Here is a 24755-nt window from a genome sequence, read left to right on the forward strand (position 1 = left end):
AATTACGAAAATATTTCATGATATATACAATTTTCCTAAAATTTAGGTAAGGTTTACAATTTTCCTTAGATATCATCTTAACAGTTTTAGACCATTCAGTCTTTATTCTAAACATGAAAAGGTAAATAACACAACTTCCCTTACAAATAGGATTTCTTTTGAACTTTTGGAAGTCCTAAACCGAATTCTTAAACAAACCACTTTATACATAAACCCTAAAACTTAATCTTAAACTCGAAACTCGAAACTGCAAACCCTAAAAAAGAAATAATAATCATAAACACAGTAATCCATGAGTTTTATACCACATCCCCCATTATACACACGCTAAAGAGTTAAGGCACCTTGATTTTAACAATAAATGCTTAATAATTTACAAGATCACAATGGAGCTAGAACTCTGCCCTGTTATTCACATCTCACTCAAAACGGCTGTGATTAATTGGTGTGTTTGACCATTCTGCAGGTTTTAGACAACCGTTGGGCAGATACTGGACCACACACAATACAACAGAAACGCCCCTGATTTTCTCCTTATTTACGAGACTGCCACAAGATCGTAACGCACCAACGGTCTCTTCTGTAATAGATGAAAACGTACCAGTATATATTAATATTATTGTGGCATGTGACATATAGAGACAGCCCCATATTGGTCTCATCTGTCACCCTCTCTATAAACTATATATAGCCCCTGCCTTTGATTACTCGCCTCCTAGTTTTCTGTTTAATTCTCAATTCCCAATTTTCTCAACTCTAGCTCTCTTTCTCAGTGCTAGTGTCACATACTCTGTAAGTCTCTTTCTTGCTTACTCTACTATGGAAGGTTAATTAATGGTTCTAAACTTTCAATGTTATCTTTGTATATGGAAAGTAAAGGCAAAAACCCAATTGGATTATTGGAAGGTCCTTGTTTTGCATATATTGGAGGTATGAGTGTATAAGGGTTAGATTGAATTGGAGAGTGTTGGGATCGGTGATAGACCCAGATGCAGATTTTGGGTCGTTCTGGCTTGTTGGGTGTTCATTGCTCTGTTCTTGAGTCGTTCGAGTGGGTTCTGCAGATTTTTCTGGGGTTTTTGGGCATGGATTTTGCGCCATGTATCAAGTCTTTGAGTTATAAAAGTGAGTTTGGATGCCGGTTCTTGGTATTTGGCTGGTTCTCACCATATTTTCTATTGGGGTTGCTTTTTGTGTTTGGTTTGGGGTTGAAGGTTTTGCAAGTACGTTTTTATTCCAAGTGTTTGATGGAATTTTTGTGCGATTTTAGAGGGAAAGCAAGTGAATTGAGAAATGGGTTTTGTTCAAAATGTGGTTTTGGTGAGGTATGTGCTCCAAAGGTGAAATCTTTGGAGAATATACAATCACCAAATGCAGATGGTTTAATGTTGAGCAAGAATGTGAAGGCAAATGTTGCAGAAGAAAAAAATGATGGTAATGATGATGGTGATGATGATGATAATAGTGATGATGATGGAAGTGTTTGTTACAATGAGGATGAAGAATTTGATGTTCTGGCATTGAGGAAATTGGTAAAGAAGGAGCGGCGATGGGCGAGCCAGGCTCGTGCAGAGCTCGAGAAGGAGAGGATGGCTGCTGCATCTGCAGCAGAGGAAGCAATGGCCATGATCTTGAGGCTTCAGAATGAGAAGAGTTCTATTGAAATCCAAGCCAATCAGTACCGTCGAATGGCCGAGCAGAAGAACCAATATGATGAAGCAGTGATTCAATCAATGCAGTGGCTTGTAATTAAACATGAATCTGAGAGGGATCTATTGGAAGAGCAACTGAGACTGTGCAGGAAAAAGTTGCAGCATCTCAATGGTATTGAAAGGGGTCAATCTGAAGAAGGTGATGCAAGTATGAACCTATTCAACTCCTCCATCGAAGATGGCCTAGGTGATGTGCTTGATGTGGATCCCTGGGTATTATAAGTTCTTTTTTTTTTTTTTTTGGCCATGAGGGTATTATAAGTTCTTGAACATATATATAAATTGAATAATGCATTCTCATAGCTTAGCTAACTTTTCTATTCATTTAGGTTGAGCAAAATACAGCCAGTCATTCATGGATTTGAGTTTGAGATAAGAAATTGCAGGGCAGCCTCATTTCATTTAGGTTGAGCAAAATACAGCCAGTCATTCATGGATTTGAGTTTGAGATAAGAAATTGCAGGGCAGCCTCATATTTGTTTCTTTGTTTTATTCCATGTGTTCAAGAACATATTGCATCTTTTATGAACATAATATAATGCAGCTTGTTCTTTATGAATAATGGTAGAGGGATCATATTTTCAACCCAATTAACTGACTGTATGACGTGGTTGTTGTTGAATTCATTAGCAGCTGACTATAATAATTAATGTAATAAGTGTACATGTTATCAGTCACGACATATGATCGATTAACGTTGTCAAATTAAAAATTAGTATTTCTCTATCTTTATTCATGTAACCCTAAGTGGCTAAAAAAAAAAAAAAATTTCATGTAACCCTAGAAATTTTTTTTGGTACAAACATATTTTAAATTTTTGAATTGAGATGGATTCACTTTTTCATATAAAGATATAGATTTGGGCCTAGTTAAAAAAAATTGAGAATTGTTAGATCTGTGTGTATATCATACGATCTCCGTACTATAAATGAACTCATCGTCCTTAATCCTGCAAATTGATGTAGGTGCTATATATGCAATGCACTCTTTCTTATGTAGATTTGTCTTGATTATTTGGGAGATTATGTATTCACATCCAGTTCTAATGATGAATCCTCTTAAGAATGCTGTGCATTAATCATTCTTAATTCTATGTTTTGGTTCTGTCTGCTGTTGTAATGGTCCTAATGGATAATGGGACCACATTTAAGGGTCTCAATTTAGGATCCCTAATTTTACTATACATGTATGAGTCTTTTGGTTTTGTGCTTTAATCAAGGAAATTAAGGAAGCTCTATCATGGTTATTGTTATTAATTCTGTGTGTTGTTGTTGAATGCCATATTCTCCAATATGAGGCACAATTTCCATTTGCAAATGCACATCGAATTCTGGTTGTGTTATGAAGTATTAAGTATATATCCACCTATAATTATGCATAAGTGAATAATCTGGACTCTGGAGTACTAATTAAAACACAATTTTAATTATTAGTGATTAATGGTAAAAAAAAAAAAAAGGATCTTTCTAATTTATTGGTTTTTACTTTTTATTCTCATGGAAATGAAATGCCTTTTAAGAACAAATGCCAAAGAAAAAGGAGAGTTGAAATAAGTTCTCCCTCCCCCACTCTATGGCCTGAGAATATCTCAATAGTCAATAATGGTTACCTTTTATTTGATTATTTATGGCAAGTTGTATTTAGATTCAGCCTTTCATTTTACAGGACTAGCATATATACCTGCATGCGCGGTCGTGCGTGCGTTTATTTGTTGAAGCTTATTTGATCATGTATGCATATATTGATAATATTTTTTACAATAGAAATGGTTAGTAACGTTTTTCTATCTAATTAACTTTTCACAATATAAATTGGTGTGCATATAGTACTAATTAAGTTCTTAATTATCATAGTTTGTTTTCAAATGCATATATATCGCCTATCTTGACACTATTACATTACACTATAAAATGCTTATATGTAATACAGGGAAAATAAAGTCAGACTATTGTATCACATTTACACTTTTAATATATATTGTTGAGAAAAATGAAAAAATGAAGACACATATGTATCTTGATAATTTTAACAATTTTGATAAAAGTTTTTGGGAATTTGAAAGTGATAAAATTTCAAATTTTAAAACTTTGTCTGTGATTTGATTTGAAAGAGACAATATTGGTATTCATTGTTGTTAACTATGAAAATAATAAAATAGAGACATATATCTTAATAAATTGGAGAGGTTGTGGTCAGGGAGAGAGTCGTCCACAGAGTGGGTGAGGCTGACGGGAAGAGATGAGGGAGGAAGGGAGAGGTAGAGGCAACAGAAAGAGACGAGGAAGGGGTGGGGAAGATTGATGTGGATGAAGGATTTGTTTTGTTTTTTTTTAATTCTAGACTAGAGATTTTGATTTTTTTTAGAGTGCTGTTATTTGTATACTTTTTTTTTTTCGCATACTATTTTCTCACTTTTTCTCATTTCACACCCCCACACTTCTCTCACAATTGAATTTTCTCATATATACACCCCTTCCAATTACTATAATCTCTCTATTTTATCTATTTCACAAAATTTCTCACCACAACTCATCACCCAACACATCTCATCAACTAAGACAAAAAAAAAAAAAAAACACACCCCCTTCACCTAACCCACCCAGCTCCCTCCCCCTCCCTCACCAGACTAACTCAGACAAAAAAAAAAAAACACACCCCCTCCCCCTTCTCACCGGACCACCTCCCTCTCTCCCTCTTTTACCCGACCCACCCAGCCCCTCCCCCCCTCACCTGACCACCTTCTTCCCTCCCTCCCTGCACCACCCTCCTCTCTCTCTCTCTCCTCCCCGCAGCACCACCTCCCCGTCACAGACCATTCGACACTGGTCTGCCGAAACGGTTAGTTTTGTTCGACAAACAGCCACCGAACAACCAGGATTCGACGGAGCTAGGGAGAGGGAGGTGTGGGTCAAGTGAAGGGTTGATGGGGTTTGTAAGAGTTGTCCTTTAATGTCTTTTCCTTTTGTGTCAATTAGGTAAATTCATAAATTAAATTTTAAGGGCGTGCAAATAGCATCACTCTTTTTTTATCTATTAACTGTTGTTCATGAGTTTTGAATTTATGATTTTTTCTCTTAATTAAAAAGGAAAGATTGAATGTCATCTATTAGACCAAAAAATTATTTATTTTAATTGTTTACATACATTTCTTTGCTTTTGTTTCTAATTTTTTTATTTCATTTTCATTTTTGTAATAGCTCCCAAGCTAGCTGGCATTTTTCCAAAAAATATTTTACTTTTCTTTTTCGCGTGGCTTAATTGTCATAAAAATGGGGGCCTAACACCACATAAGCACAAAAAAGGAAAAATTAATTAAAAGTTGTAATGGAAATATGACATTGTGAGACGGAGAAAACTTTATGTACGTACTAAATTGTCAAGTTTTAATTTTTATGTGCCAAGGTGAAATTGCCACTATAGTCCGGGCGGTAAACTGTAATTAGTCCTTTTTGTAAACTACTTTTTTTGTACACATTTCAATTGTACGGAAATGGAAATGAATTCAGCATCTCGTGTGTTACTGGAAATTATCAATATTAAATTGTTAACTCTAAACTTAGGATCCTAAAAGAAAATAATATTCTTGTGATCGAATAAGTTAATTGTGACAAGCACTTGAATTCATGCTTAGCAACAATTGAATTATAAAACTAGCCCACTCATGCTACATCCATCTTAAAATTGAAAAATTCTTAATCTAGCTAGCACAAATTTTCTAAAACTGACCACACCCATAACCATAATAACTAGGAGGGAAGACATGGCCGATCATGGTGTTGTCCATATTGTTCTTAAAATATTTCTGATCGATCAATGCTTTGAGAACGTGACGAGAAGATCATCTTTATTTTTCATCATCTCCTCCACGTTCTGTCTGCCTCTTGTTTTCTTGACCTCCATGGCTGAAGTGTTTCTCTCTTTTTTTCTTTATCTGAAATGGAAAAGGAAATGAGAGTTTTCTTGGTAAATTGGCTTGCAATGAATTAGGCCTGCTTGATGAGTTTATATATAGAGGAAAAACAAGCAAATAGGTATTTAATTAAATGCTATTGACCATATATATAAAACTATCTTCTTAATTTGTCCTTTGCATGCTTACATGTATTTTACACTCTTTATATATTCTGCAAGAATTTTTTGGGTTGGTACTTTAAATTTTCAGTTTGTCATATGTTGTCATAAATAATTATTATGTCATATGCATATCTCTTTTTACAATTTACCATGGTGATTGGTGAGGAATATTTAGAAATTGAGCATTCTTTCCTAAAATTGAAATGCTAATTAGTTACAAAGCTTAATTAATTTGCACATATTAAAATAGGACAAGAAATTAAAACCAAATCTCATCAGATATATAATAGTCTCCCAAATTTCTTTACATATAAGGAAGAGACATAGAATCATATATATGGTTAATTATTTATAGAGTCCGGCCATTAACTTTAAGGTACTCACAACCCAAAAAGTTAACCAAAAAAACCAAAAACACTCAATCTCACAAATTTAATTTTAAGGTAACATTAACCCACAAACAACCATAATTTTAATTTCCAAGTAACATCAACCCATCCAGAACCACAAATTTAATTTTCAAATAACATAAACTCACCTACAACCCAAAATAGCTTCAGCACTATGCAAACAAATTTAACCGTAAAAAGTTTTTCACCTGTAGTTTTAGTTTTCACAGCAGTTTCAGTTATGGAGAACATTTTTATAAAATCACAGTTTTAGTTGTCTGACACAGTTAACAAACTCAAAAAGTCGTAGTTTCAATTTGCATTTTCATTTTGAAATTTCAGTTCATAATTTCAATATTTTTCTAGATTTGAGTTCTAGATCTTTTGACAAAAAAAAAAGTTTCAGATCTACGAAGAAGAAGAACAAGAAGACGATGAAGAGAGACATAGTGGGGAGAAAGAGAGAGAAGAGGAAAGAGAAAGACAAAAAATAGGAAATAAAATGACAATGGACCATATTTCAAAATAAGCCAGCTGGCATCCGCTCCTCTAATGCAATTGATAGTTACTTTATTGTTAAATAAAATTAATTGGTGCACTAGAGATTAAATAAGATGCATAACATGCACCCTATAGTAATTAATTCTTATTTGTATCCCAATATCCTTAAACATGTTTTGCATATTAAGTTTTAGGTATCAAATTAAAACCATAGGAGAAAAAGGAAAGATGCCCATTACTTACCTCGTTCGGTATTTGGCATAGCATTTCCTTGCATATGTCTTGTAATGTATAACGACCGAGGATATAGCCCAAGACAGTTATGGGCTATATGATTGGTTAAGTGATTTGAAATTAATTCTTTGTTTTAAAAAAGAAAAAAATAACCAGATAATTTAGTCCTTATACCACACCCAATAAAACATTAACAATGGGCTTGATGCATTATATTTAGATGCACCCATTGGGTTAGAAGTTCACTAAGTAAATACCTTATGAATAATATGATCATTGTAGGGGCACAAACCATCATCCAAATGTTTTCATACGAGCCGATATGGCATAGAACATAACAAATTTTTTATTTATTATAAATTAATTTCAGAGTGAATCTAAATATAAAAAAATGAATTAGGTGCATCGATCTACTACTAAATTTTTCTATCCAAAATATGCCTAATATTAAACAAAACCATGTAAGAGAGTAACAAAATCATATTAATATACTATACACTATTATAAAATGATCACTGTAGTTTACTGACCTTTAAATTGCCATATCACTCTTTTGTAAAAGGCAGTGAACTGGCAATATTCATGATCTTCATCTGTCATCTTCATTTCAATCTTTTGGCGGTCCTTAGTTTGTTTTGGCATTCATGATTTTTTTGCTGTAAATTCATGAGGGGCCATTGTAAAAGACGAACTAAACAACAATGAAAATAAATAGAATAAAGGACTCTTCTTTGACACAAAGGGAAAATGAGAGTAGGTATGGTCCTTGTGTTGGCGAAGGAACCTTTAAATAAGAGGCAAAAGTTTGGTAATTAAATGCCGTAACGTCACTAATTGGATATATTTCCAAATTGGGCACTGTAGAAATATTACCCTTTATTTATAGAGGTAATTGCAAATAGTCCACTTATTATTCACTTTGTCTCGTTTTGGCCCTCAATTTTTGTTTTTTTGCCATTTTGATTCACAAACTAACTGACATTTACCCATATGGTCCATTTCGTCAAAATATCACAAACAGACATTAAATGTAACGGCAAAATGGTGATTTCATGTCCAAATTTGATCCCCCGGCCCTAACCCAGCATTGCAAACCACCTTCTCCTCCGGCCAAATGCTTCCATCCCCGCCAAATTCTGTATCACTTGGAAGAAAATGATACAGAATTTGGTGGGGATGAAAGCATTTGGCGGGAGGTAATACATGAAATCACTAACTGACATTTCATCAAACATCTCATATTCAACATTAAACTATTAAACACAAAGAACTAAAAGAATAAATTTTTTTTGCCATTACTAAAAGAAGTTATATGAATCGATCAGTTAAATCTTACAGTTTAAAGGATTCAAATCCCATAATTTATGAAATTTACCTAAACCACTTAAAAATGTTATACCATTATGTGGGTATGTACATATACCATAAACCCAAAATTTATACCCTAAACCCTAAAAATATACTTAACTCTAAAAGTATTTAATAGAGTTTAGGGTATAGTTTATAGTGTATAGGGTATTTAATAGAGGTTACTGTATAGGGTTATATATAATTGATTTTTTTTTGTTGGTGTTGATAACTATAGTATATGTTATATGTTATATATATAAATTATAGTATTATAAACTATATACTATCCTTGAGTTGATATTACTCACCATAACCTTATACCCATAAACTATAATTGGTATTCTACACCATAATTAACCTTATACCTTAAGGGCCTAAACCATAAAGTCCAAAACCTTATACCTTAAACAATAATAATTTTAGTATATAAACTTATAAACCATAAAAATTAACCCTATACTATAATAATTTTAGTATATAAACTATAAATTATAGTTTTGGACTTTTAGTAATATTTTTATAAAATATAAACTAGTAATATTTTTAGACTTTTTTGCAATGATAATATTTAAATAAAGACCTAAAATAATATGTTAAAGTCCAAAGGAATGATATATAAAATATATTTAATTTTATTAATTATTATATAAAGTCCAAAAGAATATATATAATTTTTTTTCATACTTAATAAAAAAAGAAAAAAATTAAATTAAATATGATCGGTATGGTACAGGATCAAGTGGGATTGAGAAGTGGAAACCACTCTTATCCCATTGAGCTTTGGTACGGTACGAGATATTGGCCGGTATCATTTTTCGGCACAAAATTGACACGAAATGGGATGGAATCAGATTGGTTTTCGGTTTCCAATTTTGGTGCCCAACCCTAGTGCTGGGTGTCGGCCTTCTGTGGTAGAATGATCACTGCATTTGTTTGATTTTGCTGAAGGCTTTGAAGCTTAAAAAAATGCAATTTGTATTCAAAATTCCAATTGATATATAATTATTAGCTAATTGTCTAAAACAACTTAAATTAAATAGCTAAATATTTGGGAAGATGTAATCAACTAATTAAAAAACTCTCCATCAATATCACCCCAAAGACAATTCAGGTATTGCAAAATGTCTTTATTAAAAATGATGACATGTCGACATAAATTGCTGAGGTGGCTTAAAGTCAAAGGACTTGAGTTGGAAAAAAAATACCATAAAGTTTTAATCCGAATTTGTAGCTAAATAAGTAGGATGTGAGCGTAATTTTGTGTGCGTGTTTTTTAAGAAGTTCAAATCAATAAATGCACACAAAACATTGTTTAGCTACATACATTTTTTGACAAAAAAAAAAAGCTACACACATTTAAGTTGAAACATTTAAACACTCAACACCGAAACTTCGAATGTTCGAAGACAAAACTTTAAACGCTCAACATCGAAACTTCAAAGTTCAAACGCTTGTCTATAACACGGTTGTCTGCTATTGTCCATCCATTAATAACAATCCACATTAAAAAAAAAAAAAAGTCATTCACGTGATTTTTCTTTACATATTACTTGTGGAATGTTAATATACAACTACAAAAAAGTAATACAAACAAGTTCAAGAAAGAAAACAATCTAAAACAAATAGGGTTAAATACAAAAATGGTCCACGAACTTTACAGTAAATTTCAATTTGGTCCACTAACTATAAAAAGTGTCAATTTGATCCACGAATTTTTCAAGTTGTACAAAAGCAGTACAAACATTAACTTCTATTGAAAAATTTAACGAAAACTGGTCATGTGCACAGCAAGTGACCACATTTTCAAAGGTATTTTAGTCCGTTCATCACATTTTCATGTGATCAATTCTGTTAATTTTTTGATGAAAATTAACATTTGTACTGGTTTGATACAACTTGAAAAATTCATGGACCAAATTGACACTTTTTATAGTTAGTGGATCAAATTGATATTCACTGTAAAGTTCGTGTACCATTTTTGTATTTAACCCAAACAAATAACAAACAAGTTCGTTACTGTTGTGTTGTGGTTGTCATTGACGGATGATGGTAATGTAATGAAGGTTCAAACGCTTGTTGAAAATGTGACCACTGTAAACTTATATTGCAGACATTTTAAATAGAAACACAATTAGTCAATTATGAGTGGACCTACTTAACAAAAAAAATCACATTATGTGGCTTAATATAACAATAGAAAGTTAAATATGTACTTATAAATCATTAACTTTTTTGTTTTTGTTATAGTCTCCTAATTTCTTTTTGTTGCTCACTTGCTGCTCTATATATATATTAACGTCCCATTTTTTATGTCTGATACAATTCATTGTCACCCCGCCAAACTAAAACCTTTTTCACCGAGACACACCAAACCCATCGCAAGGTCCGACCCATTCTACAAACGGGTTGAGTTCGATTATCACAGCGACTCTGAGTAAATGACGAAGAACCAAAAGCCCTAGCTTCGCCGGACGTCCGCCACTGTCTATTCGCCGGTGAGTTTTCTTTCCCTTCAGTTCTAACTTCTGTTTGTTTCCCGAGAAACACTGAGAAAAAGCTTAAGAAAATCCATACGTTGGATATCAGTTTAGTTGTTTAATAACGGACGGCTTATGTTGTTTGAAATTTAATTCTTTTTGGGCTCTAAATTTAATCCTTTCTGTGGGTTTTCAAGGTTTTTGATTTTTTTTTTTGTTCCTAAGTAAGCGAATGTAAGGTTTTGATGCATTTGGCTTAAATTGGGTGCACAAAGGGCATCATGTATGCGTTTCTTTTCATCTGCTTGGATTATTTGAGTCGTAGAGAGTATGATCGGGTATCTATGCGAGCAATAGGAAGCAAAACGTTGTTTAGTATCGAGCACACTAACTATACCAACTACATATCAAGTACAGCAATTACACAAAGCAGAAGAAACTAATAAACAGCTGCATTCCAGTTTAAAAGTAGTGCAGAAAAAGAGAGATCCCAAAAAACTGAGGAAGCTGAAGCTGAAGCCCATAATGATGCCCAAAAACGAACCCTCTCCCATGGATGGTCAGAAAGCAACACGGTTGTAAACGAAACCAATTCTAAATGATAAATCTATTGATCAGCATAATACTGGAATCAGGTTTTTGGCGCCTTACACTGTGTGTCGAGCAAGTACTCTCTAATATGTTTGGCTGTTGTAGAAACTGTTTTGTTGGTTCCATCTAGACCGGGGAAAAGAATATAGAAGTTGGAGTGGTTGGGAGTCTTCTTTTGTAAATCCTATTCAAAGCAACTGATGGGCGCTTCTTCTCTTTTTCCTTTTGGTCCCTCTGATGCAATTTGGAAGGCTAAAGTACCTCCAATGGTAAAGGTGTAAGCTTGGATTATACCTCATGGGCGGATGAATACTTGTGATATGGTTCAAAGGAGACGAGCTTCTTGGTGCCTTTCACCTCACTGGTGTGAATGATGCTGAAAGTGCAAATCACTTGACACTTGCTGCTTCACTGCTCAGTTGTATTAACCTTATGACAGAGATTGTTCAGAGAGACCAGTGTGAGTTAGGACATCCCAGCATGATGCGTGAGTTTATTGTGTGAGAGGCTTTTTGAAAAAGAGGTCATGGTGTTGTACAGTTTTGGGTGATGTGGAATGGGACCTTTGAGGGTGCAAGGGGTGAGGAGGTGGAGCAGTTATGGGTTTGGGTTCAATTTTGGGCTCCCCTTTGGGTGCTGATGTCTTTTTAGTTTATGGGCTATCCTTTTGCTATTGTTTTATGACTGGAGTGCTGCAGTACTAATCTACTGTTTCTTTACTGTTATATTTTAATGTTTTTGATGTTGTTTGTTTCAGATTATACTTTGTTTAGTCAGTGGATTCCTTGTCCCCTGTATTGTAACTTTCCTTTTTATTTTAATGGAAGTATGTTTCTTATAAAAAAAATATTATTTGACATTAAATTAAGTACACCTGAAAAAAATTCAGGTGTGTTGGAAGTATAGATCAACCAATTATAATTGGGTGAAGTGGATATTCTTAATATCTGTGAATTATGGACAACATGAGTTATAAGATGGTCAGAGAACAAGCTGATTGAGAAGTAGAACCTGAGTAATTTGACACTGTTTTTTTCTTTCTTTCTCAACAGGAAATGGGATTTTTGAGGAGAATATTCATGCTGTTGTATGAGGTGTGTGTCATTTTACTTTTTCTGCAGTTTTATTTCTTGCTTTACTTTTATGAAAATCTGAGCTGAGGGGGGCATGGATGACCATTATAGAGATCCAGCATCCAAAATTCTTAAAAAAAGAAAGAAAAAATAATGCCTCTTATGTTTTTCAAGGGATCCTATCAGGTTTTGTTACGGAATCCTGGACTGTGACAAGTTGTAACTTTAACATTGAATATGGGGACAATTAGATACATGAGTGATGATTGTATGGATGTTTGAATGCAGGGTTTGTCTGCCAAGTATTAAGGATGGACCTTGAGAGTTACACAGAGTTAAATGACCCGCCACAGATGCTTCCACCTCCACCTGGAACTTTTGTGGATCGTGATGAACTCATTCAACATGTTGGGGACTTTGCTGTATCACAGGGATATGTTGTAACTATCAAGCAGTCTAAGAGAGATCGAGTGGTTATCCTTGGCTGTGACAGAGGAGGTGTTTATCGTAACAGACAGAAACGTGCTGATGAGTCCTCTAGTGAACATAGCCGCAGGAGAAAAACAGGTTCTCGGCTGACAAATTGTCCTTTTGAAGCTGTAGGTAAAAAGGATGATGGCTTGTGGGTACTTACTATAAAAAATGGAACACACAACCATGAACCCTTGAAGGACATTTCAGAACATCCCTCTGCTCGTCGTTTCTCAGAGAGAGAAGTTTTGCTAATTAAAGAGATGACAGAATCTGGATTAAAACCTCGTCAAATTCTAAAGAGATTAAGACAAAGCAATCCAGATCTTTTATCGACTCCAAAGCATGTTTATAATGTTAAAGCAAAGCTTCGACAAGGAAACATGGCAGGTAGATGACCTTAATTTGAGCTTTTGTGTTATTAAGTATATAAAGAGTCTTTCATTGACTGTTAAATTTTAAATACTCTCGCTCTATCAAGAGATAAAAGAAAGGTAAAAGAAAAACCCTCTAATAATTGGTGAAACAGTTGACACAAGGTCCTTCATGCTTTACAATCAAGGCTAGCATATCTCCTTAGGTTGTAGTTTAATCAGTTTGTTGATGCCATATGGGTTGTATATGATCTGGTTGTTGTGTAGTTATTATTGTGTTGGTGTGTACAACTTATTTGGAGTATGCATTGAGATGGGATCCTGGTCAAATTTCATCTATAATCTTGATGCTATGTACAAGGCTTTTGGGGGAGGAAAAATGGAAAAGATTTATGGAGGTGTGGTGTAATGGCCTTGTTTTGGGTAGTGCAGGTTAGAGAAATAGAAGGATTATTTTCCTTAAAAAAATAAAAGAAATCGAAGGATTTTTGACAGTTATAGGGGGGAGGGGGGTGGAGGCTTTATGGGATAGAATCAGATTTTGGTCTCATGGGATTCGATCTATTTAGTAACTAGGAAATCTTTTTTATGTTTTATTATTTTATTATTTTTATTATTATTATTATTTCTTCAGTTAGAGGGCTGCTGTAGCATATAAGCAGGGGTACATGTTATTATAATATTTTCTTCACATTTTTTTCTGTTAGTTGTTAGCTTTGGTATTCAATGGACATCTTGTCCTCTGTTTTGTATATGCCTTGTCAATTTTTATAAAATCTTATTTCTTATAAAAAAAAATGTCAGTTTCAGCTATGCCAATGACTAGGATGCCCGATCTCCACGATCATCCTATATAGGTAGCCCCAGTCTCCCACTACATGGTCCCTTGCATGATTAGTGCAACCATTTATGTTGGATTTATAATTATGTATCTTCCATTAGGCCATCTGGTCAATTAGAAAGATCTGTTTAGAAATCTGGAGCTGCTGTAGGCTCAGCCAAGAAGTATTGGATCTGCTAGTGCTTTACATTGCGGAAGGATGCTAAGCTTGTTCATCTATTGTTTTCCATTAATTCCAGGCTGAATAGGAAATTGGATCTGGTGTAAGGGTAACGATTTGATTCTTGAAAGCAGCCACTTTATGCAAAAGTGCTAAAGGTTAGGACTGTACTTAGTTAGAATAAATCCCCTTGCCGCCACGAAAAATATTAACAACAATGGAGATAAAAATAATAAATAATACATAAAACAAGAAAAAAGAACCAAAAGAGCACCAAGATTTACGTGGTTCGGAAACGTACATGGAGAGTTTTCACCTTCACTATGATAGAAAATAAACTTATACAAGAAACCTTTACTCAAAATTTAATTCCAAATCCAATCCCCTGTATCCAATGGGATACCCATTTGTACACGCCCTCTCAAAATCCCTTGAAGATCACCCTACACCTTCTAGCTCTCTCTCTCAATTCCCTTTTCTTCTCACTTGAAGTCCCAAATGAGTTGATGAGAAATGATGTCTAAGCCTCCTCCTTCTATAGCCACAAGGGATGGCTCAAATTAGCCTCCGACATTAACAGCCATCAGCCGGCCACATTAATTGTAGCATAGGAATTTCAAACAGTAATGCATGAAAGTAACCACCACTATACAATGCATTAAGCAGGTGCCATATGGATCCAACGTACCATGTGCCAATGACCGCTCTCGCCATCCCCACACTCAACATGACTGGAGTGGTTGCTTTTAAGGGTTATGTTCTGTTTTTTGGCTATTCAATTACTTACCTTTTCTGTTAAAAAAAAATTACTAGTGCTTGGTTGAACTTGTTAATAACTTTTTTCAATGAGTAGGTTATGGCAATATTAAACCATTAGTTTCTATAACAGTTTTGAGAATCATTAAGAACACAAGCTTTTAGTTTCTTTCCTGCAAAAGATAGGCAAGAGAAAAGAAATAATTCAGTTTCCTTACAGTGGATGATGGTATCTTGTGTTGCAGTTAGAAACTTCAAGTCTTTGAGTACGCAGAAATCTTTTGTAAGAAACAATGCGGTTGTAGAACCATCTTGGAGGCAGTCCAACCCCCCGGTAAGCTAGATGTTATTAATGCAGTGCAACTCAACAGTCTTATCCAGACTACTTCTGTGGGAAGCACATTGTGATACACCTACATCAAGAAATATTGCCATTATCCTCTCTCTCTCTCTCCCTCTCTCCCTTCATTGGGTGTTATATGATTTCACACTGAAAATTTCTGTCATGTATAGGAGAGAGTTCCCAATCTCATTGGAGGTAGATTTGCTGATTCACAGTCAATTGTGTCCATCGATGTACTGAACCCAGTAAGTTTGAAAAGAATAACATTTTCTATTCATTTTGTCAATGTCAAGTTTTTGGTATCCATGTCTTTTATTTGGTAGGCAACACAGCAAGTTGTTTCTCAAGTTCCTTTAACAACAAATGAGGAGTTCAAAGCTGCAGTATTTTCAGCAAAACGTGCTTTTCCATTGTGGCGAAATACGCCTATTACTACTCGTCAACGCATTATGTTTAAGTTCCAAGAGCTTATACGGAGAGACATTGTAAATCTTTGTCGCTATTTACATAATTCAAGCTAAAGAATTCAGGTTAAAGAATTTTTCTTAATGGGAACTATAACAATTTTCTTTTTTTCTTAGGACAAGCTTGCTATGACCATTACAAGCGAACATGGAAAAGCATTGAAGGATGCATATGGTGATGTCTTACGTGGGCTAGGTCAGTGTTTTAAATTCCAAAAATCTATTAATTGCTCACTTGCTCATGGTTACCTCCAATAAGTCTTTGGTTTCCGGTTTCCCTTTGCAGAAGTGGTGGAACATGCTTGTGGACTGGCAACTCTGCAGATGGGGGAATTTGTTTCCAATGTATCTAATGGAGTTGATAGCTACAGCATTAGAGAGCCACTTGGAGTTTGTGCTGGGATTTGCCCTTTCGACTTTCCAGCCATGATCCCATTATGGGTAAGCTTGCTATACTTTATTTTTTTTGTTTATTTGTTGTTTAGTTTTGGGCTATGGTTTTTAGTAGAAACTTTCTTAATGAGGTGATTAGAGATGGCGTATGTTTTTCATCCATGAGCTTTTAAACTAGACAACAAGTTGTGGTTAGGATGGCAATTAGACAACAGTTGAGTAAAAGGACATGTCTGTCTTTTTCAGTAATTCTCTTATTCTACTCCATGTGTGCAGGCTTTAGTTGGATACTTGGATATTTGGTACTCGATACTCTTCTTTTAACTTAACATTATGCTTGAAAATCCCATTATGTTAAACCTCCCCCTTGATTCATCCCTCAATTGACAGTATTTCATGCCCTTGATTCAGCTCAATTGATGTTGTACAGTATGTCAATACTTTTTGTTTTGAGATAGTAATTCCTTTACTTTCCATGTATAGTGTAGGGCCCTATGCTACTTGCATTTAAACACATGAGTTGAGCAAATGCAAACACACAGAAATTCAGAACCTAACACATTATGCGTAACAATTACAAGCTTGTGAGACACAGAGACTAATGCACGACACATAGTTATTGAGCAATAAATACATGTGTGAAAATAACACAAATAGTTGCCACTATGTGACTGGATGGAGTCTTATTTAGTTACTGCCATTTTTAATTTGAATTGCATGCATGCAGAATTTAGGATCTTAAGCTTGTCCGTAGACTTTTTGTTGCAATGACATAAGAAATAGAAATGTTTAATTTAAGGCTTAATAGTCATTTTCCTCCTCAATTATGACCCAAGTGTCAAATTGCTCCCTAACTTAAAAATTTGGTTAATTAAGCCATCAAAATTTAAAAACTAGGTCAATGTGGACCAATATTCTAGGATTTCATCCAAATTTCTGTCCTAAAAATGTCACGTGCCCTTCGAGTGAGGGCAAAATGGACATTCATGCCCAAAGCCTTACATAGGTTTTGTGGGTTCATCATAATTCTACCAAATTTGGTTCCTTTTCATGCCCTGGATTTCTAGAAAGGGGACATGTTTTGGTAATGTCAAACTGCGTCTGCCCCATCTAAGGCTTTGGGCCTGAATTCTCTATCTTTCCCTCATGCGATTTTTGGACAGAAATTTAGATGAAATCCTTAAAAAACTGGCCCACATTGACCCATTTTTGAAAGTTTGATGGCTTAATTAGCCAGAATTTTAATTTGGGGGAAATTTGACACCTGGGTCATAGTTGAGGCGGCAAAATGGCTATTAAGCCTTAATTTAATTTTAAAAGGTGTTTTCTTTATGTTTATGCTATTTTTACATGCAGATGTTCCCTATTGCAGTCACATGTGGCAATACATTTATTCTAAAGCCATCAGAGAAGGATCCAGGTGATTTCCATATCTTCCTAGTAATGTGATATTTGAATTTTAGAGCTTTTATTCCTTGATCCTTCCTCTATATAAATATATTTTATATATGATATACATACATTATTTCTTTTTCTTTTTCTTGAACTCCAACACTTGTCCTTTTTTTTTTTGGCGGCTGTGTGGTGTGAAATGAGTGAAGAATCTTTCATAAAGGGAGGAAGAGCTGATTTCACTATGGGAAAGAGTTAATTTCTTGCTTCCCTTTGGGGCTCATTGTCTTAAGTATTTTAGCAATGTCCCCCTTGGTTTGATTTATCTGATTGGTCTGCTATTTTGAACTAAGTTGTTGTTTGGTTTAGGTGGCTTTGTTTGGTTTCTAGTTTCTGTGTTCCTGGTGGACTTCTTGTCCACCTTGTTTTGTAATTTCTTCTATTATTAATAAATTGTTGTTCCCTATAAAGTAAATGAACTGGCCAGTTCAACCGTGACTGGTCGATTGGTCCATGGTTGAACTGACCGGTTCAAAACCGCCAACAAACCGGTTCTCAGTTATGCTGCTCAGACTCAGACCGGTTAATCCCGTTGGATCAACTGGTTCAGTCTGGTTTTAACCACATCGGTGAAGACACTGGTTGGCTTCTTCTTCACATCACTACACACGTGTATGTTTATCCTTTGAAAAGAAGTGATATATGCTACGGAGTTTTCAGGGTTTCTGTGTTGCTTGCAGGGTTAGTAATTGAGGGGGCCTTTTATAGTCTCCCCTCCTCCCAACCTGTTTTTGTTTATCTTTTACCCCAATTTTCTTCATTTTGCTATGATGTTCAATTTTCATGAATTAAAGTACTGCAGCTAAAATAATTTGGATTATAGGTTTTCTTTAGAATCTAATGCCTTGTTTTTTTTTTTTTTTTATATATATATACATATATATTTTATAATAGAATACAGGACTTATTGGCAACCATTTATTGTTTCTTTATATATATATATATATATTATAATAGAATACAGGACTTATTGGCAACCATTTATTGTTTTACTACAGATGCATATGTTTATGCTTTAAAAAGAAGTGATATCTATGGTGTGTTTTCAGGAGCTTCTGTGATGCTTGCAGAGTTATCAATTGAGGCTGGTTTGCCTAATGGTGTGTTAAATATCGTTCATGGCACTAATGTAAGGTTTCCTTAAGAATCATTTATCAGCTTTTTGTTCAGTCCATTAATCCATTTGAAATTCCACCAATTCTCTGATTTGATAAAATTCATTGAAGTTTTTAGTAAGCCATGCAACATTTTCAATTGGATGTTTTCAAACGAATCCACTTCAGTTTTGTCTGTGCCATTTGTGTTATTCGCTTTTTTTTTCTAGTCTTTCTCCAGAAGTTTTAACTGAAATTGAAAAACTTTTTTTATGTTTCAATATTGCTTAGCAATTAATATACAATTTTTTCTCTGAAAACTTTTACATTATCTGAACTTTGATATGGAGCAGGATATTCTTAATGCTATTTGTGATGATGATGATATTAAAGCTATCTCATTTGTTGGACCAATTGCAGTAAGTTTTTCCTCAATTGAACTACTGTTACAAGTTGCAGTTTTTTAATCTTTATACGAAAATTCACAAGTGTTCAAGTTAGTAAACATCTATGATTATCTTTTTCCTTTTTTCTTTTTGGTAGAGCTTATAGCATACAGAAGTTACACATATTTTAAATTTCATATGTTTTATTAAAACTGGTATATAAAGTATAATCCTACGATTGAGTACTTGATTATTGAAGACCTGGGTCCAGAGCCTCAATGCTCTCAATTTGGGGTTACTTTTTACTACTAAATGACCATGTTAAAACCAGTGGCTGTCTGACCGGATTCCAAGTATGTTTGAAGACAGTCCAATTCCAAAAATAATTCGAAGGATTTATCCCAAGTCCAAACCTTAATATAGATGCAAATGGTAATGCAGACCCATCGATGGCCCAACTGGTTCAATGCGGTTTTATGCTATGAAATCAAAATTATAATACTCTTTGCTGAAGTAAGGTTATTGAAGATGGGTTATCTGCAGTGTGTAGCCTCTACATCAATAGGTTTGGTGCTGGGGAATTTATCAATAGTGAATTGAGGAAAGCTTTTTAGTGGATTTTGCATAACCTTTCAGATGTGAAGATAAAGAGGATTTGGAAAGTAGTTAAGAAGCTAAAACAAATGTCTAGCTTAAAAGGTAGAATGCTGTTAAAAGAAAAACATGTTTAACTATCTAGCTTATTATATTGTGAGATAATGTGCCAACATATTAGAAGTCATTCTCCTTAGATTATGTACCCTAACTAGACATCTATCAACATGCTCTATATGAAGAGTTGATAGTATTTGATTGTAATGTTTAATACTCTTTGTATTGTTGGTCTCAACTTTAATTACTCTTGTTCTCTTTGGTTCCTTTTAAAAAAAAATACTAATACGCATTGAGCAACATTTTTATTTTATTTTTGTAATCTCGGAATTCTTGTTTGTCTTATTTTGGGCTACAGGTTTTCTTGATTCATCTTTCATGGAATTGGTTACTTGCATTTTCACATAGGCTTTAGTTTTCATGTTTGTTAATTTTCTTTTCAAAATTGTGTGAAGGCTGGTGCTTACATATATTCACGAGCATCGGCTAAAGGGAAACGCATTCAGGTAATTTCCAAGCATCTTCTTTGGTAACAAACCTGCAGTTTGTACTATGAGCAATGTGGTTGCACTTTTACCAATGCAGTAGTTGAAGTCAATGTAAATTGGCTGGTTGACTATTGTATTCAGTCCAATGTTGGAGCCAAAAATCATGCAGTTGTTATGCCTGATGCAAGCATGGATGCTACTTTGAATGCTCTAGTTGCTGCTGGTTTTGGTGCTGCAGGACAAAAGTGCATGGCACTCAGTACAGTTGTTTTTGTTGGAGGCATAAGACCATGGTATTGCATTTTGTACCCCTTATACAATGTTTCTAGATTTCCTTAACCCTTGCATTTGTGAGTTACATCCATTGAAGGTTAAAAACTGTATACCTAGCCGTACTGATACTGTTAGTTACTTCACCTTTCTGTGTATATGCATTGAGATACAGATACAGGGGAACAAATCAACACTAGACCACTACGTTATCTTGGGTTTCCCTTCATATAGTGGTCAGATGCACCCCATAATTAGAACACACAAATATCTACTATGCTTCTATAGTCTCCCTGTAATGTAGATGCAAAAGCAACTTCAGGGTATTCACATGTTTTTGTGAATTGATAAAATCCACATGATTGAACTTTGCTGTAAAAGAACCTTGCCTTGATCAAGATTCTGGTAGCGTGTGGATGTTGCTTCTTCAATATTGTCATCGTTTTTGCGTTTTAGGAGATGTGGTTATTGAGAAGTGTATGATCAATTATATGAAGTAGGGGAATGTCATCACATTGTTGCCTTTAATATGTGATGATATTAATCTCTTTGACTGACATTTGTGAATTCATCCAAGTGTATGGAAAGCAATGCTTCAATTTAGAATACTATGGACATCCCTTTGGGCGTCGGTATCTTCTGAGTTTAGGAATTATTGTCAAATTTTTAAGGAAAAATGAAAATTATATCTGAGTGATAAATATCAAAACATTTTGTGTGAGAGAGTTTTGTTATTGTTATTACATTTTCCAGGGAAGATAAACTAGTGGAGCGTGCCAAAGCACTTAAGGTTAATGCTGGAACAGAACCAGATGTAGACCTTGGCCCAGTGATTAGCAAGCAGGTTGATACATGATTCATAACTTTCACAAGTTTAGCATTGAATTTGTAAGGTTATTAGATGCATACAAATAATGTTATAGTTCTCTGTTGTATTACATAAGTGGAAATTTTTTTGAGTCGTTACTTTGGAGCATGATTATAAGCTTTTTGAGAACTTCAGATGCTTCTTGTGTTTGCGTCTGGCACATTTATCAGTCCCTAACTATATTGTATTCTTTTTTATTTGCAGGGAAAGGAACAGATATGCAGGTTGATCCAAACAGGTGTTGAAAATGGTGCAAAACTGGTGCTTGACGGTAGAGATATTGTGGTAATTTTTCTTTTCTCCATCTTATAACACACCATGTTACTCGATGGAATCTTATTGTGCTCAATGTTTTGAAAGGTGAAAGCGTAATGTGAAGCAATTTACTATCAGTGAGATGAGGTGTAAGTCTCAAGGCGTTGAGACATAAGCCTTCTGGGAATTGAATTTCTAAAATTAAAGTCTTGAGAAAACTACTGACATTATTCAAGCATAATAATTAGTTCCAAATGTTAACACAAAGGAAAAGAAATAGCGACATTGGAGATGAAAAGAACCACTAAAACAACATGAATTACTTTTCAATTGCTTATTCTACACTAGGCCTTTTGGCTCATAACACATTTTCTTAGCCAAAGAAACATCAAAACAAAACAAGCCACCCAAACCTTCGAGAAAACAATACTCAAACCAAAAAGCTTTTAAAACTCCAACCCCCAAAGTCTTCTTAATCTGCTGAATGGAGGCACGGCAGGCCATCTCACAATATAACTAAAATTAGGGAGTGGCATACAGAACTTAACGCCTTTCCGAAGATAATTCTGATGCTGCCAATGAAAGGGATGATGGTACCTCAGCAGCAGTGGGGAATTGATGATGCTGCCGATGAAAGGGCTGACGAAGGACTACCACCAAAGGGCAATCGTAGAGGGCTCGGCAGATGTGAAAATCTATTTTTGGGGTAAATGAGTTTGGGAAATTGAGTACAATGGGTCTTTGGAATAACGATGCTTAAAAAAAATTCATAGGTGTATGACCTTAGTGGTAAAGGTGTACCACGTGCGCCATTTACCTAAAAGGCATTTGTCTCCGGGGTGAAGTGATCACCTCTTTGGCAGATTGCTAATCTAGCCACGTTATGGATTTTATAGTATACCAAGCTTGTGAATGGTTGTATATCATGCCACCTACATGGTAAATAGCAATGCTTTGCTTGTACACATAATATTTATATAATTAAAAAAATGAAATATTGAGGACACATATGTAGCATATCAAATCTAACAGATCTAATCTATCCTACATGGAAGGACATGGATATTTAAGTGACATACAAATTTAATTTTTTTAACAGAATTTAAACTAGAATCAGTATGCATTGAAGAGTATGACACGACCCAACCTTAAGGAGGTCCTTTATAAGAGTTGACTATAATATTCTTTCATACAGCTTGAATTCACATTATATTATTTCTTCGCTATGAGTGTAGCTGTTTAGTCAATGCTACATCACTATTTCTTTCCCCAGATTTTTAAAGTATCAGTTGTTAAAAGTATAACTATTTCATTTTATATTTTTGGCTATTTGCATTTACTTTTCTGTAACAGTTTTCTTTGCTGGTTGTGTATTATAGATAAGAATTTGGTTTTTCCCAAGTGCATTTTAGGGGTCTGGGCTGCTCTAAGATTGAATTGTTGATTTGTAAATGACAATTAGGTTCCAGGATTTGAGCATGGCAACTTCATTGGTCCCACCATCTTATCTGATATCACAACCGACATGGAATGCTATGAGGTTTTTTATTTTCTTTCATATTATGTGGTTTTAGAAAATGGAAGTCAGATACCTAATGGTTTTTCAGTTGAAGACTTTCACATTCACTTTACTCTCAATCTCCTATTCCAAAATTAATTATACTATCATACACCCCTCTTATATTTTGCAGGAGGAGATTTTTGGCCCAGTTCTTCTTTGTATGCAGGTTGCTAATCATACCTCTAGTTTCTTAATTGGAAAAGTGTTTGTCTAGCCATCTTAAAATGTATTAAAAGATGTAATTGTGTTGATGCCCAGGTTGACAGCATTGAAGAGGCCATAAGCATTGTCAACAAAAATAAGTATTGTTTTTACAAAGCTTCTTCTCTCTGGATTCCCTTATAGGACCAGTACCTTTTGAATCTTATATCTCTTTGTTGTCTTCTTTTCAAAAAATATCTTTTTTTTGTATTGTAGATATGGCAATGGGGCTTCTATATTTACCACATCTGGTGTGGCTGCAAGAAAATTCCAGACTGAGATTGAAGTTGGCCAGGTAAAATTCTGTTGTATTATGTCACCGAGCTAGCTTTGAAGGCTAAGAATATGATAGGAGTTAGGACAAATAATGAAAGTCAAATTCTCTTTAACTTGTACGGTCTTGGATATTGGTCGTGCATGTTTTGCTTTATTAATTATTGGTTGTATATTTTATTGAATTTGATTAATTTATTTATAGTTTGAGATGAACTGGGTTTGGTTCAGGTTGGCATAAATGTTCCTATCTCAGTTCCACTGCCCTGTTCCTTGTTTACTAGCTCCAGGCCATCCTTTGCTGGTGATCTTAATTTTGATGGTAAATTACTCGTCTTTGATAACTATCTAATTTCCAGTCAATAGAGGCAATTATGTTGAGTGGATTAGGGGACCTTTTTTCTTTTCTTTTCTTTTGTTATTATTATCTTTCTGAAATTCAAGCTAGAGATCTGTCAACTGCAGGCAAAGCTGGAATTCAATTTTACACCCAGATTAAGACTGTGACTCAACAATGGAAGGATTTACCTGACAGTGATGGAGCAGCCCTGGTAATGTCAACTTAATAGAGATCATGTTGAGCCAACAATTGCTGTAATTTCTCTTTCTTTCTTTTTTTCTTTTCCCATATGAATTCAGGAAATGTATGAACAGCTAATTAATGTCAAATCTCTTTGCACAACCCACTGCGTTCTCGTATTTGATTATAATGAACAATGGTATGAACCTTTCCGTAATATAAATCTCCCTCTCCCCTGAAATTTTGGCTGTTAATAGTAAGTTACCTTCAGTTACTCGTGTTGGTCAAAGACTGGGGTTAAGCCGCCCAACCTAGTTGTACGGTGTATTTTATTTTCTATTTTCTCGTCTATTGGTTTAGTGATATTTTTTCCATTTTGTTAGAAAGATGTGAAGTTCTTTATTGTCTATTTTCTCGACTATTGATTAAGTGATATTTTTCTCCATTTTGTTAAAAAGTTGTCAAGTTCGGATCTCCTTCTCTCAAGATGTTATTTCCACCCTCTTACCTTCCCCATCCACCCTATTCTCCTA

The 24755-nt window shown here is 34.6% G+C and overlaps 2 protein-coding genes across 6 annotated transcripts; both read left to right on the forward strand.

Moving 5' to 3' along the window:
- The first annotated feature begins 733 nt into the window (after window positions 1-733).
- On the forward strand, window positions 734-2340 carry LOC147277199 (zein-binding protein (Protein of unknown function, DUF593)). Its single transcript, XM_086254815.1, has 2 exons — window positions 734-1923; window positions 1963-2340. Exons 1-2 carry the CDS (start codon window positions 990-992, stop codon window positions 1971-1973), a joined length of 945 nt encoding a protein of 314 aa, XP_086110941.1. The 5' UTR covers window positions 734-989; the 3' UTR covers window positions 1974-2340.
- An 8253-nt stretch (window positions 2341-10593) lies between these two features.
- LOC147277200 (methylmalonate-semialdehyde dehydrogenase [acylating], mitochondrial-like) lies at window positions 10594-24404 on the forward strand. 5 transcript variants are annotated; one of them, XM_086253577.1, is made up of 21 exons: window positions 10594-10755; window positions 12381-12422; window positions 12690-13262; window positions 15249-15337; window positions 15517-15591; window positions 15670-15831; window positions 15928-16006; window positions 16097-16251; window positions 17560-17623; window positions 18705-18784; window positions 19103-19168; window positions 20242-20292; window positions 20416-20567; window positions 21298-21388; window positions 21617-21697; window positions 23130-23207; window positions 23359-23394; window positions 23487-23530; window positions 23646-23724; window positions 23934-24024; window positions 24168-24403. In XM_086253577.1, the coding sequence occupies exons 3-21, from the start codon at window positions 12713-12715 to the stop codon at window positions 24266-24268; spliced, it is 2124 nt and encodes a 707-aa protein (XP_086109703.1). In that variant the 5' UTR covers window positions 10594-10755; window positions 12381-12422; window positions 12690-12712; the 3' UTR covers window positions 24269-24403. The 5 variants fall into 5 exon arrangements, with proteins under 5 accessions (XP_086109703.1, XP_086109704.1, XP_086109705.1 ...); XM_086253578.1 differs by having other exon boundaries at window positions 15520-15591; XM_086253579.1 differs by lacking the exon at window positions 15670-15831.
- Window positions 24405-24755: the final 351 nt, after the last annotated feature.

The sequence above is a fragment of the Dryas octopetala genome, chromosome 8 (assembly GCF_963921425.1).
Source record: "Dryas octopetala chromosome 8, drDryOcto1.1, whole genome shotgun sequence".
Taxonomy (NCBI): domain Eukaryota; kingdom Viridiplantae; phylum Streptophyta; class Magnoliopsida; order Rosales; family Rosaceae; genus Dryas; species Dryas octopetala.